The 14,078-nt window shown below is 40.6% G+C and overlaps 1 protein-coding gene across 2 annotated transcripts in view; it reads left to right on the top strand.

Annotated features, from left to right (window-relative positions):
• CDON (cell adhesion associated, oncogene regulated) overlaps positions 1-14,078 on the top strand; it is a 97,748-nt gene that overhangs the window by 70,171 nt on the left and 13,499 nt on the right. For both annotated transcript variants that reach the window (XM_069565434.1, XM_069565433.1), the window contains 3 exons: positions 2,714-2,935; positions 4,940-5,190; positions 8,386-8,465. In XM_069565434.1, the coding sequence (XP_069421535.1) occupies positions 2,714-2,935; positions 4,940-5,190; positions 8,386-8,465 (553 nt within the window). The remainder of the gene's footprint in view (positions 1-2,713; positions 2,936-4,939; positions 5,191-8,385; positions 8,466-14,078) is intronic.

Raw genomic sequence — 14,078 nt, 5'->3', positions numbered from 1 at the left:
ACTTCCCTGGTGGTCCAGAGTTTAAGACTTTGCCTTACAATGCAGGGCGTACAGGTTTGATCCCTGGTCAGGGAGCTAACATCCCATATGCCTCGTGGCCAAAAAAACTGAAGCAATATAAAACAGAAGCAATATTGTAACGAATTCAATAAGGACTTTAAAAAATGGTTCACGTAAAAAAACGAAAAATCTAAAAAAATAAAATTTTAACTGTTCACGCTGAATGAGTTTCTAAAATGTATTACACAATCCTCAGCCTGTTTAAGTAGAACGTTGGATGCATGAGTTCACCTTTTTAAAGAAATGACTCAAGGTTCTTATTGTGAGCAGCGATTATCTTATCTTAGCAATTCAGTACAGTTTTCTCGGGAATGACACGGTGCTGGAGGCCAGCCACTTCCCCCCCCTGTTAAAGATGTAGACCATCGTGATTTTTATTTAGTTCTCTGCTTCCTCTTTCTGTTTTGCCCCTTACCTTGCTCATGTCACGCTCTTGGCTCTCTCTTCTCATTCACATCCGTGGGACCGACCGTCTCACCCACTGCAAAAGTTTTTAAGTTCAGCGAGAGGTTGGCAACCGCTCATCAAGCTTGGTGGAATTATGAATAAATTCAGAGTAAATGAAGAGTGAATAAACCTGAAGGACTTCCCTATGAGTAATTGTGGTCTTTCATGTACAATCTGTAACATCCATTTTGCCTCAGAAACTTGTTTGTTGTCTTAGGAATTGGCAAGGACCTTAGAATTGTATAATCCAACATACCACCCAAAGTAGAAATTTCCTTTAGAGTCTTTGCCAGGTATTCTTCTAGCTTTCAGTGATGCAGAGCTCTTTCCTTGGAAAGGCAGCCTCTCCTTGACTGATTTCCAGCCCTGTTCTGTAGAGTTGAAGTTGCTAGAAAATGGAACCCCAGTATAATATTTGTTGAAGTAGGTTTGTTTTTAAAGATCACTCTGCTCCTGTAAGTAGTTAGGAACCATAACAAAAAATGTAGGAGGATAATTAATGACAGTAACAAAAGTGATAGAACACTACCACATGCCAGGCTGTAAGCCGAGAGGTTTTTTACACGGATTAACTCATTTATGCTTGTATGATTTTATGTATTTATTCTAATTTTTTAAGAAGTGTTGGCTGCTCTGGGTCTTCCTTGTGGTGGGAAGTCTTTCTCTAGTTGTGCGTGAGGGTGTCTCTTGTGGCACGTGGGCCTCCCAGTGTGGTGCACGGCTTCTCTCTCTTGTGGTTCGCAGGCTCTGGAGCACACAGGCTCAGTAGTTGGGGCACGTGGGCTCTCTGCTTGTGCTGTAGGCCCTACAGCCTGTGGACTTATCTAGTTGCATCTCGAGTGCTCTCTAGTTGTGGCCTGCAGGCTTAGTTGCCCTGTGGCATGTGGGATCTAAGTTCTCAGTTGTTCAGTTGCTGAGTTGTGTCCAACTCTTTGTGACCCCACGGATGGCAGCACGGCAGGCTTCCCAGGCCTCTGCTATCTCCCGGTGTTTGCTCAGGTTCGTATCCATTGAGTTGGTGATGCCATCCAACCGTCTCATCCTCTATTGCCCTCTTCTCCACCTGCCCTCAGTCTTTCCCAGCATCGAGGTCTTTTCCAATGAGTCAGCTCTTTGCATCAGGTGGCTGAAGTATGGGAGCTTCAGCATCAGTCCTTCTAATGAATATTCAGAGTTGATATCCTTTAGAATTGACTGGTTTGATCTTTTTGTTGTCCAAGGTGCTCTCAAGAGTCTTCTCCAGCACCGCAATTTCAAAGCATCAGTTCTTTGGCACGCGACCTTTTTTATGGTCCAGCTCTCACCAGAGATCAAACCGACATCCTCTAATTGGAAATTAGATTCTTAACCAATGGGCCACCAGGGAAGTTCCCTCATTTACTCTTCATTACAACCTTATGATGAAGCTGGCATTATTATGTCTATTTTCCACATGCAGAAACTGGTTTATGGAAGTCAGGTTATATGGCTAAAGGGTGAATGGTGGAACAGGATAGAAACCCAGACAGTCTGGTTCTAGAGACCAGGCTATCAACCACTATGCTGTCTGCTGGTTATGTAACACGTAGAGCATTAAGAGCATGTTTTCTGGGGACAGAGAAAGTGGGGTTTATGTGCCACCTGTTTTTAGCTTTTGCTCTTGCCGTTATCCAGAATACTAGTGAATTAGGTAAAAGAACTGTGTTTACGTAGACCTCAAGAGTTCTTGGTTTTGAAATGTTTAGTATTATGTGTGAAGTTTTTGGAATTGTATATAATTGTTCTAGTAGTTCAGAGTCATGTCTTCTAATATGATTTACAGGCAAAATGCATAAAATATGTAATCGTGAGTCTCATTCAGCTCAAAGTGTATCAGACAGAAAGGAGTTTTTGTCCCATCTGTAGGTTAAAATATTTTTATTTCAGCTCTTTGGGAGTCTTCCGCCAGTGCAGCTGAGCAGATCTTCGTATGGCAGCTTGGGTTAGACCAAGTGCATCTGTGTCTCTGATCTGATGATTTCTCTGGAATTTGTGGCCTAAAACCTTGGCACATTAGACTTTTAAACTTTGGATCCCTCTTTGTGACTCATTGCTGGTCAGATCATCTCAGTCACAAGTGTAAACAGACTGGCTCGCGTTCCTGACCAGACCTCCTTCGGAGAGTAAACCATTTCATAGAGACTGTCTTCACCCTGACATCATGTTTTCCTTTCTATTTTTCAACTAGTGAAACGGGTCCCTGGAGCTTCTGAGTATCCCATCAAAGACTTGAGCACCCCTCCGAATTCCTCGGGGAGTGGAGGGAATGTGGGCCCTGCCGCCAGCCCCACCAGGAGCAGTGACATGCTGTACCTGATCGTCGGCTGTGTGCTGGGTGTGATGGTGCTCATCCTCATGGCCTTCATTGCCATGTGCCTGTGGAAGAACCGCCAGCAGAACACCATACAGAGTAAGCCATTCACTGGCATCTCCTTCTCTTTTTTCTAAAGATGGGTAGAAAAATATTGTCAGAATAAATATTGATTTCTAACATGTTTGTGCATGAGTGTTACGGGATAGAACACATCAGATGCTCTTCATTCAGTGGAGATGACTTTAAGATGGTGCTAGCTGTCAGCCAAAATAAGTGGAGCATCCAATTAAATTGCCCAGGAGAAATAAACAGCAAAGCCCAAACTAAGCAGGTCTCTAAGTAAATAGCTGACTCAGTGCTGGGAAACTCTGGTGGTGTTGGACCACCAAAGAGGCTGAGGAGTCGAAGCGTGGAGCTTTGAAATTGCTTCAGGAATCCCTCTGTACTGCTCCAGATCTTGTCAACAAGGAATGAAAAAGGCATGATGGAAAGGAAGCTAGTGAAGACTGTTCTAAGTCACTGTCCTGGGATGACACCGATGAAGACACCATGCCCCCAATTTGGCGCTTCATGTACGAAACAGCTCCAGAGTGGTGTCCCAGCCCCCCAGACGTGTCCAGGCGCGCTGGAGCTGTCAGTGATGACGCTGTAGTAAAACATGTAACCTAGAACCCTCTTCCCTTTTCTTTCCTCTTTTTTCATCCCCTCACCTTCTTACCATTCCTCTTCCCCCAGCTGTTATAAAAGAGGACAGTCAGATCAATCAGAGGCTTTAGTCTCTGCCGGGAGGAAGTATCTCTGTTTCCTCTTTGGCCCCAGAGTAAAGAGATGAAACAACAGCAAAGACGCCAGCAGTGATAAGCTCTCAGCAGCTCTTAGCTGGTTCCTGCCTCTGGTCCCTTTTTAGTGAACAGTTCATGGGGGAGAAGTGATTTATTTTTATCACCTTGTTGCCAAGAGATAGGCAAGGTGAGAAGTGGTGGAGATGCTGCTGGTGGTGCCAGGCTGGAAGAGCTGGCTATCTTTTGGGTGTTTTTCTAAATGTTTCCGATGTCTTTGACTTTGGTTGTGTGAGAGTGTGCTAAATCACTAAGAGTACTGATGTCTGAGCAAAATTAATCTGGCTAAAGTTACTTTCCTTTGTGACTTGATGATACGTTGAAAGATGGGGAATGGTAATGTTCATCGATGGAAATGTCCATTGACTCATTGATTCAGAAGACAGTCCTTGTGGCTGTCAGCTCTGTGCCCCACACTGGTGGACAGTGCAGGCTTCATGCCTTCTTCATGTGGTTTAGTGGAGAAGAGAAGCACTGACAGGACACGCCTGCGCTGTTAACACACCTGTCGCAGGAGGAGGGACGGCCACTCCAGCCTTGGCACTCTCCTCCAGAACCTTTGAAGAACTGATCAAAACTCTGACAACAAATCCGGTGCAGTTTAAATAATATACATTCTAAAGAACAGTTCACGTTTTCCAAATGTATCTGGTAGGTGTGCTTCTGGAAATCAGATATTTGAGGCAGCTATGGAAATACTTTTAATGTAAGGAAAGGGAATAATTAGCCTTTCATGCCCCGCAATTTCCAACTTGGCTGTAATAACCAAGGACCTGTATGAATAGTGAATGTTTCCCCAGTCCCATCCTTTTACTTAAGTGGTGTTTATTGCTTTTTGAAATATTCTACCTGAAGTTAGCCTTTTGCTGGCGTTTTATACAATTTCTTTCAGCACTTTGGAGCATCGGGGAGTTTAAACACGTTCTCTTAGTGTTGCCGGTACTTTGATAGTTGCGACTTGCAGAATCTATTCATTCTCTTTTGAGCGATTTCTCTCTGGTTGATTTCTCTTCCCATTAAAAGAGTCATAACTAACTCATAGTTCCTGGCTGCCTCTGCACCGTTAAGGAAATAACAGTAATGTGATTAAAGCAAATCTCACAAAGAAGCTGTAAGAGAACACTTTTTAAGAGTGTATTTTAGTACAGCTGTAGTTTATTAGGGATTTAATTAATAAAACTTCCCGAACGAGAAGAATTGTCTCTTTCAGTCCCTTACCCTTTCTGTTTGTTTGTTTGCTCTTTTTGTTCTCTCTCAACAGAGTACGACCCACCAGGCTATCTCTACCAAGGGTCAGATGTCAATGGGCAGATGGTGGAATACACCACTCTGCCCGGCACAAACCGGATCAATGGAAGTGTTCATGGAAGCTTCAGCAATGGCTGCTCGCATCTGCACCATAAAGTCCCCAATGGAGTCAGCGGGAGCTTAAACGGAGGGCTCTACTCTGGGCACGTGAGCTCTCTAACCAGAACACGTGTGGATTTTGAACATCCTCGTCATCTAGTGAATGTAAGAGACCTACTTATAAATAAAAGCCTCCCTATGCCCCACAATGTCAGGGTGCAAGAACATGGTCAGCCCACGTGCTTTTCCTAATAAAGAAACCTCACAGGCTCACTGGTGTACCTTGTGTCACCGGTAGCCCCTTGATCCAGTCATCTTTGGAAGCTTTCTGTTATCAAGCAGTAGTTGTATTCATCAGTCTGAATTATATCTAGAGTTATTTAGCACCGAAAGCGCAGGGCCAATTATAAACAGACTGGAAGTTGTTCTTGAGATGAAGCGGAAATACTGTTGGCCATGGACCAAGCCACATAGTTTAAATTTGATTTATTTGAAGTCTAAAAGCTTATATGCTTAGAGGAGTCAGGCGGATCAGGAAATTGAGTGAAACGAGTTGGAGATGGGACGGAAGTAGTGGAGGTATGGGAGAGCCATGTAGAAGCAGCCCTGGGGGACTTCCCTGGTGGCCCAGTGGTAAAGAATCGCCCTGCCAATGCAGGAGACACAGGTGCGATCCCTGATCTGAGAAGATCCACATGCGGCTAAGCCTCTGGGCCACAACTGTTGAGCCTGTGCTCCAGAGCCTGGGAGCCGCAACTACTGAACCCACACAGCCTAGGGCCCATGCTGTGCAACAAGAGACGTCACCGCAGTGAAAGCCCACACATCACAACTAGAGAGTGGCCCCCGCTCATTCGCTGCAACTAGAGAAAAGCTCTTGTAGCAATTGTAGCAATTGTAGCAATGAAGACCCAGCACAGCCAAAAAATGAATAGAGAAAATTTAAAAAAACAAGAAGCGGCCCAGGTTCAGCGCCTGTTGTCCACACACCCTGTGTGGCCAGGTCTTCTGAATTTTCACATCTGTAAATCCAGGTGAAATCTAGATGTTTTTACATGTTGGCAGCTGATTACGCTTTTAGAAAAAGCCTTGTATGGGCCATGCATGGCATGGCTGTGTACCACCAGATTGTTGCCTCCGACCTCCTATGAGGTTTTCCTGACTTGTTTTGCCCATGTGTGCTTTGTGGTTGCCTGTAGGATTTTTATATTTTATAAGATTAGTGCCCTCTCGCCACGAGGAGTGATAAACCTTTAGTACTACTTTATTTCAGTACAGTGTAAGAGACCCAGGCTCGGTCCCTGGGTTGGGAAGATCCCTTGGAGAAGGGAAGGGCAACCCACTCCAGTATTCTTGCCTGGAGAATCCCATGGACAGAGGAGCCTGGCGGGCTACAGTCCGTAGGGTCACAGAGAGTCTGACACGACTGAGTGACTAACACTTTCACTTTCAACCAGCTGATACACTTTCATTTTTGAAGTGGGAGTAGAATGACTAATGTATTTTAGATTTGTACTTGTTTAAGAGAGTCTCTGCACCAGGGAGCTTGATTTATTACATTGTTTGGATAGTCAACCACTTTATTTTCAACCACATAAATAAAATGTTTAGTTGATCAAATTAAACACTCATTTACATTTTTGTCATTATTTCAATTACAGATAAATTTGCCATAACCTACAATGTGCTAGAAATGAAGTTTATAGAGATTTTTTTTTTAAATCTTAAACAGTAGTACAGATTTATTAAAGTCTTACCTTTGGAGACCAAAACTATGATATATATTTGTATCTTAAAGCTAGAAATCTAATGGCTTTCCTGTGACCTAGCTTTAGTATGTTGTAGAAAAAATATTTAATTTGCTTCAGTACATCATTACCAAAAGTGAATAATGATTTCATTATTTTGTATGGAAAGACATGGCTTATATTCAGACTTTCTAAACTTTTTTTTGTCACTATTCCTAGTCCAAACTACTAACATTGTCTAAGAAATTGAAGGAGAGAGCATTACCGTTTGAATAGCACATGCTGTTTCTATAAGAAAAAAAAAAAAAGTCTGATCTTTGCTTTAGTATTTGAACACAGTACTTTGTGTTTTTTGAACAATGAGTTGCTATTTAAATAATAGCTGCCCCAGTAAGTGTGCAGTTTTAGATGTTATCCTCTGTGATATTAGCTCATTCATTTTCTTACTCTTTTGGATATGTGGAAATAAGGGCATTTTTAAAACGGTTTTGATCATAAAATGATTGAATTAACTTTAATATGTTTGGTGAGTCCAATAAATACACTATCCTGTAGGTTCTTAACTTCAGGTTTTTCTAAAGCTTTGGAGTTTATCCTCCTGGACTGAATATAGCATAGGGATATTCTTTCTCTCAATGTTTTCTCAAAAGCTCCTGTTGCTAGTTGGATCAGGAATGTAGCAAGAAATTTTCAGTACTTTGGGTTTGCTTAGATTCTGGCTGTTGTTATGAGATGAATGGAAATGGAAAGTATTCTGGGAAAAACAATTGCCTGAACTTTTCCTAACCTTGAGGGCCTGTTCTGGGCTTGGGGAGCAGTGTAACAGCCTCCTCCACCCTTATCAAATTCAGCTCTGCTGTTTTGCTTCTGAAAGCAGAATTTTGACTCAGACCGTAAGGTTGACTCAAGTCTTAACCCATTTTGAAGAACTCTTGCCATTGTATATGTGAAGTGAACATTTTACAGTGAGGTATGTGTTAATCTGGGCATTTTTCTTAATTGCTGGGCAGTTTCCGCCAAAAGCAACAGCACAATATTAATACTCCCCTCCAAGTCATCGCTGGCTGAGAATCTACTCCATCTGGAAAAATATAACATGTTTTAAGACTTCATGGAGTCAAGTGAACAAACCTAATCGAAATAATTACAGGAAAATGAAGATGGGTTTATCTTGTGACATCATTCAAACAGATTTCCACCCTGTTTCTCCAGCTAGCATCCCATAAAAATTTTCCATGACTGCTAGGAAAGTAAAAATGAATAGGAGGTTATAACGTATAGTGTATTTTGGGCCCATTAGATTTGAAACACTGAAGGGAAATGACTAACCTTCTCCCTTCATTTATTTCCCTCTTTCCAGTACAAACATACATGCAAAAACCCATGGTAGTTGAGTTTAGGGAGAACAGTTTTAGTATTGTGCACAACTCCTGTGTGAATATAGGTAAATAGTGATAAACGTAACACAGCCCAAGGAGATGGTTAAAATACCCCATGTAACCATTTATTGTTGGTGTGGCTTTACTTAACTTTAGAGATGATCTGATTACTAGTCTGTGACACCTTCAGCACTCTCTTTTTTTCTTTTTCCCTCTACTTCCTTCCTGACAAGGGTGGTGGCCTGTACACAGCAGTACCTCCGACTGACCCAATGGAGTGCATTAACTGTCGGAATTGTCGGAACAACAATAGGTATGTTGGTGTGCGTCTGCGAGTTATGAGTAGGGTGTGTGACTCCGTTTGTTATCCTGTGTTCAGCAGAGAAAGCTCTTGCAGTTTTACCTAAGTTATGTATAAATCTCAGAGTATGGAGTCTTAAGTTTAATGTTGTTACTCAGTTGTTGCCCCAGCTTTTCAATTTTTAAAACTTCGTGCTTTGGTTTCTTTTGATATATTGACAATATAAAGGCTTTATTTCTCACTGAGATAGTGTTAGAAGGTTTGATCTTTTTGAAACCTTTAAATCAGTGTCTTTCTCTTTAGATAGACTTTATCTTTTCTCACATATTCTATTTTCAGTAGACTTTTCTGTGCTGTGTAGACTTTTCTACTCCTTATTGTAGATGACAGCCTGTTTGAATGTTAGGGGGGAAAAACCCTGTGTGATTGGTAATGTTTTTTCATGGTAACATTACTGAAATTTTCTTATCAGGTTGTTCAGTTTTTTAAAAATAATCTTAAAACCTTAAGATAATTAATAATTAAGTAGCACAAGCTTGTTTTCTTTTAATTTCTTTTTTTTAAATTAAGAATTATATGTGCTCATAATATTTCAAACAAGATAGGAATATGCAGAGTGACATATACATTTAATTTTTGATAGAATAGTCAGAAAGCTTTCATGCTTCTTCTTTGTATATTAATCCTGAAGGATTATCAGATATTTTGTTGTATTAAAGTTACGACTGTCGGAAACGTCAGTTCTTTCTTTTTCATGATGATGGTGTTTGATTACATGGTCTCAAAAGTCCTTCTCAGCTCTAAAACTCTGCCATTTAGAAATCATATTACAGTTAGTACATAAAATACCTGGAGTATTGGACTAGAGTTTGGATATTTCATTATTGAAATAGGATTTGGCCCATATTTTAAAAATGAATTATGAAATTAAAAGTTGCATCTGGGAGCTATCAAAGCCAGAACTTGAAGAAGGATCCAGTCAGTGATTGAATTAAAATTACATTGTTTCATCTTATGTTTTGAGAGTTGCCGAGCAAAAGCAATAAAACTTCCTAGAGATTTTTTTTTTTTTTACCATTTGCTTAACCCATTTTAGGGTTTCTGTATTAGCAAAAGCCATCTGTCTGTTTTGTGTACCAAGATTTGCTTGTTATATTTTAAAATGCTGTATGACCTTAAATTTTAAGATGCTTGTACCAGTAAAGCCACATTTTTGTCCTGGGTTTGTTAAAGGCTTTATCACAACTTGTTAGGACCATGCTAAAGAATCAGTAAAGATAGTTCATATGCCCAGTAAGTAATCAGATGGATTTAATTAAAACATATCCTCTGCGGCTCCTGTGGCCAGCAGCAAATATGATTCAACCCAGACATTAGAATGATGTAGCAAGAAGACCTCAAGTCCAAGAAGAAATCAACATAGGCTTTGCCGCTGATTAAATCTATGCTCTTGGGAAAGTTATGTAATCTTTCTGAGGCTGTTCCTTATCTGAAAAATGGTCAATTGTCCTAGATGGTGTAAAATTGCTCGCAGTGTACTCTGATTATAGCTTTTGGTAATTTGCTGCTAATCATCTTTATAATGAGGTATCATATCCTAGTACCAGAAATATATCCCATTCCTTAAAAGAATTTGAAAGACTTCTGCCATCTTGTGTTTACTGCCATTTTTGTTTGTGTGAGCTTGTGTGTGTCTGTGTGGTCTTTGGGGTTTTATTATACATGGTTTTCTCCTTTAAGCCAGTCAATATTTCTATTGATTTTCAAGTTAGCGACCTCTTGTATTTCATGTTTGGGGTTTTACTTTTATCTGGAAACACAGATGAGTTCTCTGCAGCCTTAGAAAGCCAGCTTCAGTTTCTCCCTGGCCCAAATATTCTTCCTGTCTCAGAATCTCCCTATTTAGGGCAAACCTTCAGTTTCCTGCCTGGGCTCCGAGGTTAGCCAAGTGGCTCACCCGGCTTCTTGGAACACTTATGTGATTCTGATACAGATTAACATCAATAAGTACCTGTCTTCAACTCTGCAAAATTGGAATCATTAAATCTAAAGGTTTCTGACTTTTTAAGATTGTAATTGAAAACAGGCATCTCCTCTCAAGATCCTCAAGATGGCAAAATTTGTAATAAGCTTCAAATACTGAGTAGATGATATATCATTTATTCCCCAAAATATGAACAATTTTAGACAATTTACACTTCTAAAATATTGACATTATTGCTAAGAATAGACTTGCATTTCCTCATGCCAACTGAAAAGAGTATGTGCACAAAAAGAGGCATAATGTCAGTTCAGCTATATGAGGGTATCAAGGGGGCATTTTGGAGTTTTTGGCTGTTCAGGCAAAATGAACATTTATTGAGTACTAGCCAGGCACTGGAGTTTCCAGGCAGAAGGAATCAAGTCATGGAAGGAGGAAAGATAACACTTACATGAGGGTAAATGGTCTAGTTCAGTGGTTATCAAGCTTTTGCATGCTCTAAAATTGCTTGGAGCACTTGTAAAAACAAAATTATGAAGCTCTATTTCTAGAGTTTCTGACTCAGTAGATCTAAGGTGGGGACTGAGAATTTGCTTTTCTAGTGCATTCTAGGGGTGCTGATATCTCTGTTTGTGGGATCATGCTTTGAGAACCACTGGCATAATTTGGCTGAAGTAGCCAAGTAATGAGTACTCGTGAACCCCTAACTCATTTTACAAGCCTCTAAAGAATCCCCCTGCATTGCAGGAGACCTGGGTTCGATCTCTGGGTTGGGAAGATCCCCTGGAGGAGGGTATGGCAACCCACTGCTGTACTCTTGCCTGGAGAATCCCCGTGGCCAAAGGAGCCTGGTGGGCTACAGTCCATGAGGTCACAAAGAGTCAGATATGACTGAGCGACTAAGCACATGCTGCACATCAGGGGTTGAAATTCAGCCCCTCAGTAAAGTACGGTCCTCGTGCTCAGTCATGTCCGACCCTTTGCGACCCCATGGATTGTAGCCAGCCAGGTCCCTCGGTCCATGGAATTTTTCAGGCTGGAGTGGGTTGCCGTTTCCTCCTCCAGGGATCAAACCTGCGTCTCCTGAATTAGCAGGCAGATTCTTTTGGCATTAAGCCACCTGGGAAGCCCATAGCAAGCCATAAAACTGAAAAACCAGACTGAATTTATATCATGGATGATCCTTACTGTCAGGGTTTAGTAGTTCATTTAATCAACATTTATTGAGTGCCCACCATGTAGTAGGCCTCCCTCTAGAGAGCTGACAGTTAATAAGAGGGATTCACAGACAGAACTTGAAGTATGGTGAGTAGAGTTTGAAAAAGCATGTTGAATCTCATTGTTTTATATTTAAGGAATAGGAAAAGTCCCCTTGTTTCTGTAATATAAAATATAGGAGAGGTATGAGATTTTTGCCTTAATCAAAAAGGGGGGGACATGGGTTAAATGTTGAGACACACTGGGCTTAGTGGCATCGCGATTCTTTTGAAGATGTTTGAGAAAAGGAGCCAGCTATGCAGAGATGTGTTTAGGCTGGTTAATGGTGGTGGGATTGGAGGGAGGAGACCAGTGTGACGACTTGTGTAACGAAGGCCTTAGCTTCATGAAAGGAATGAGGCTAGAAAAGGAGAGCTGAGTTAGATTCTAGAGTTAGAATTTTGGGGATTGGCCATTGACTGGAATGCACTGATAGGAATCCAGGAAAAGGTTCAAATGAATAGAGAGTTTCAAATGTGATTGGCCTGGTAGTTGCCATGGTGATAGTCATAGAAACAAGAAACTTAATGAAATGATATATTGAGGGAAGGTGATGATATTGGTTGGATGTTTTTAGAGTTTCAAGTGCCAGTTAAATGTCTAAGTCAAGCAGACAGATGAAAATGCTGGTCTTGGGTTCAGGGAGTAGATTGGATTAGTGATCTCTACATTTACAAGTCGTTTGTATCAAAGTAATAGAACTTAAAGATGGGTTGGGCATTTTGAAGTTCTCTACCTGCATATAAAAGTCGACCATTTTAAAGATATCTGGTGGTGGGGCGGCGGGGGGAGGATTTTTGTTTTATTAAGAAGACATTTATTTGGAAATGCATAAATATGTGTATATGTATACACAGATATATACAGAAATTGCTATTTTTGTAGGATAAAAGTGTTTGAATACCACCAATTCCATATTGCCTAATAAAACAAAGTTTGAAAGAAAAACAAGTTTAAAAATAAGTGGGAATACTAATGGAGACAGTAACCTTGGCTGATTATTTTTATATATTTAATTTTTAAAGGCTTTTATTTCTTAGGTATTTGAAGTAATTAGACATTCTTTTCATAATCCTCTCATATTATTATTTTTTTGCTTACTGCCTTGATATATTTTCAAAGAGTTGAGGCAAAGGGAGTGATAAAATCAGGAGAGCAAAAATTAAAGAATTCAATCATTCATCATTCACTCAACAGACATTTTTTTGAAAGTCTTCTGTGGACCAGGTGCCAAGCTAGGTCCCAAGGCTACAGTTATGAACAAAACGGGCATTGTCCTTGCCTTCACTGAGCTTATAATTTGATAGGGAGACACATCTTTTTTCAAAATGGCATAAATAAATCATAAAAATGAATAAATAATTCAAACTGGGTGCTTTAAAGACAATGTAAAGAATGCGTTAGAAAGGCCAGACTTCACTAAGCAAGTGGCACCTTACGTGAAGAATTTGTAAAATGAGGTCAAAGAGAATGGGGATAGGTTTAAAGCTTTCCAGGCAAAGGCAAGGTACTATTTATGCAAAACCTTTAAAGCAGAATACTGAAATCCTGGGACTTTCCTGGTGGTCCAGTGGTTAAGACTACACTCCCAATGCAGGGGGCCCTGGTTCAATCCCTGGTCAAGGAACTAGATCCCACGTGCCATACTAAAAGATCCCGTGTGTCCCAACTGAGACCCAGCACAGTCAAATAAATAAATATTTCTAAAAATAAATAAATAAGTAAATAAAAAGGGACTTCCCTGGTGAACCAATGGTTAAGACTTTATCTTCCAACGCAGGGAGTGAGGGGTGTGGGTTTGATCCCTGATTGGGTAGCTAGGATCCCACATGCCTCGTGGCCAAAAAACCAAAACATAAGACAGAAGCAATATTGCAACAAATTCAGTAAAGACTTTAAAAATGATCCACATCAAAAAAAAAAATCTTAAAGTAATTGGTAATAGATACTATAAGCTATTAAAAGAACGCTGGAATTCTTACAGAATCAAAGAAGGCTAATGTGGCAGGAATGTAGTAAGGGAAAGGGTCAGAGGTAGATAAGTGAATTAAGACCATATGGAGCCACAGTGAGTCAGCGAAAGCTAGCGTGATAGAGCACTCTGGAGGATTGAGTTTGGAGACTCCGTTGGATGGCACAAGAAAGGATACAGGGGATCAGTTGGATGGCTGTGGCAGCGGTCCAGATGAGAAATAATGCACTAAGATAGCTGTAGTAGATGCAGAGAGAGGTAGGTGCTTTGGAGAGATTTAGAAGGTGCAGTTTTTTTTTTTGAAAGATATGAGTAACTTATATCTTTTTTAAAAAAGATATGAGTCCATAGAGGGGAAGATGTCAAGGATGGTGTCCAGGTAATTGGATGTACTCACTGAACAAGGAAACGCTGC

Source organism: Ovis canadensis, chromosome 21, assembly GCF_042477335.2.
Source record: "Ovis canadensis isolate MfBH-ARS-UI-01 breed Bighorn chromosome 21, ARS-UI_OviCan_v2, whole genome shotgun sequence".
Taxonomy (NCBI): Eukaryota; Metazoa; Chordata; class Mammalia; order Artiodactyla; family Bovidae; genus Ovis; species Ovis canadensis.
Note: the sequence above shows the minus strand (reverse complement) of the source record. Positions and strands in the feature narration are given on the sequence as shown.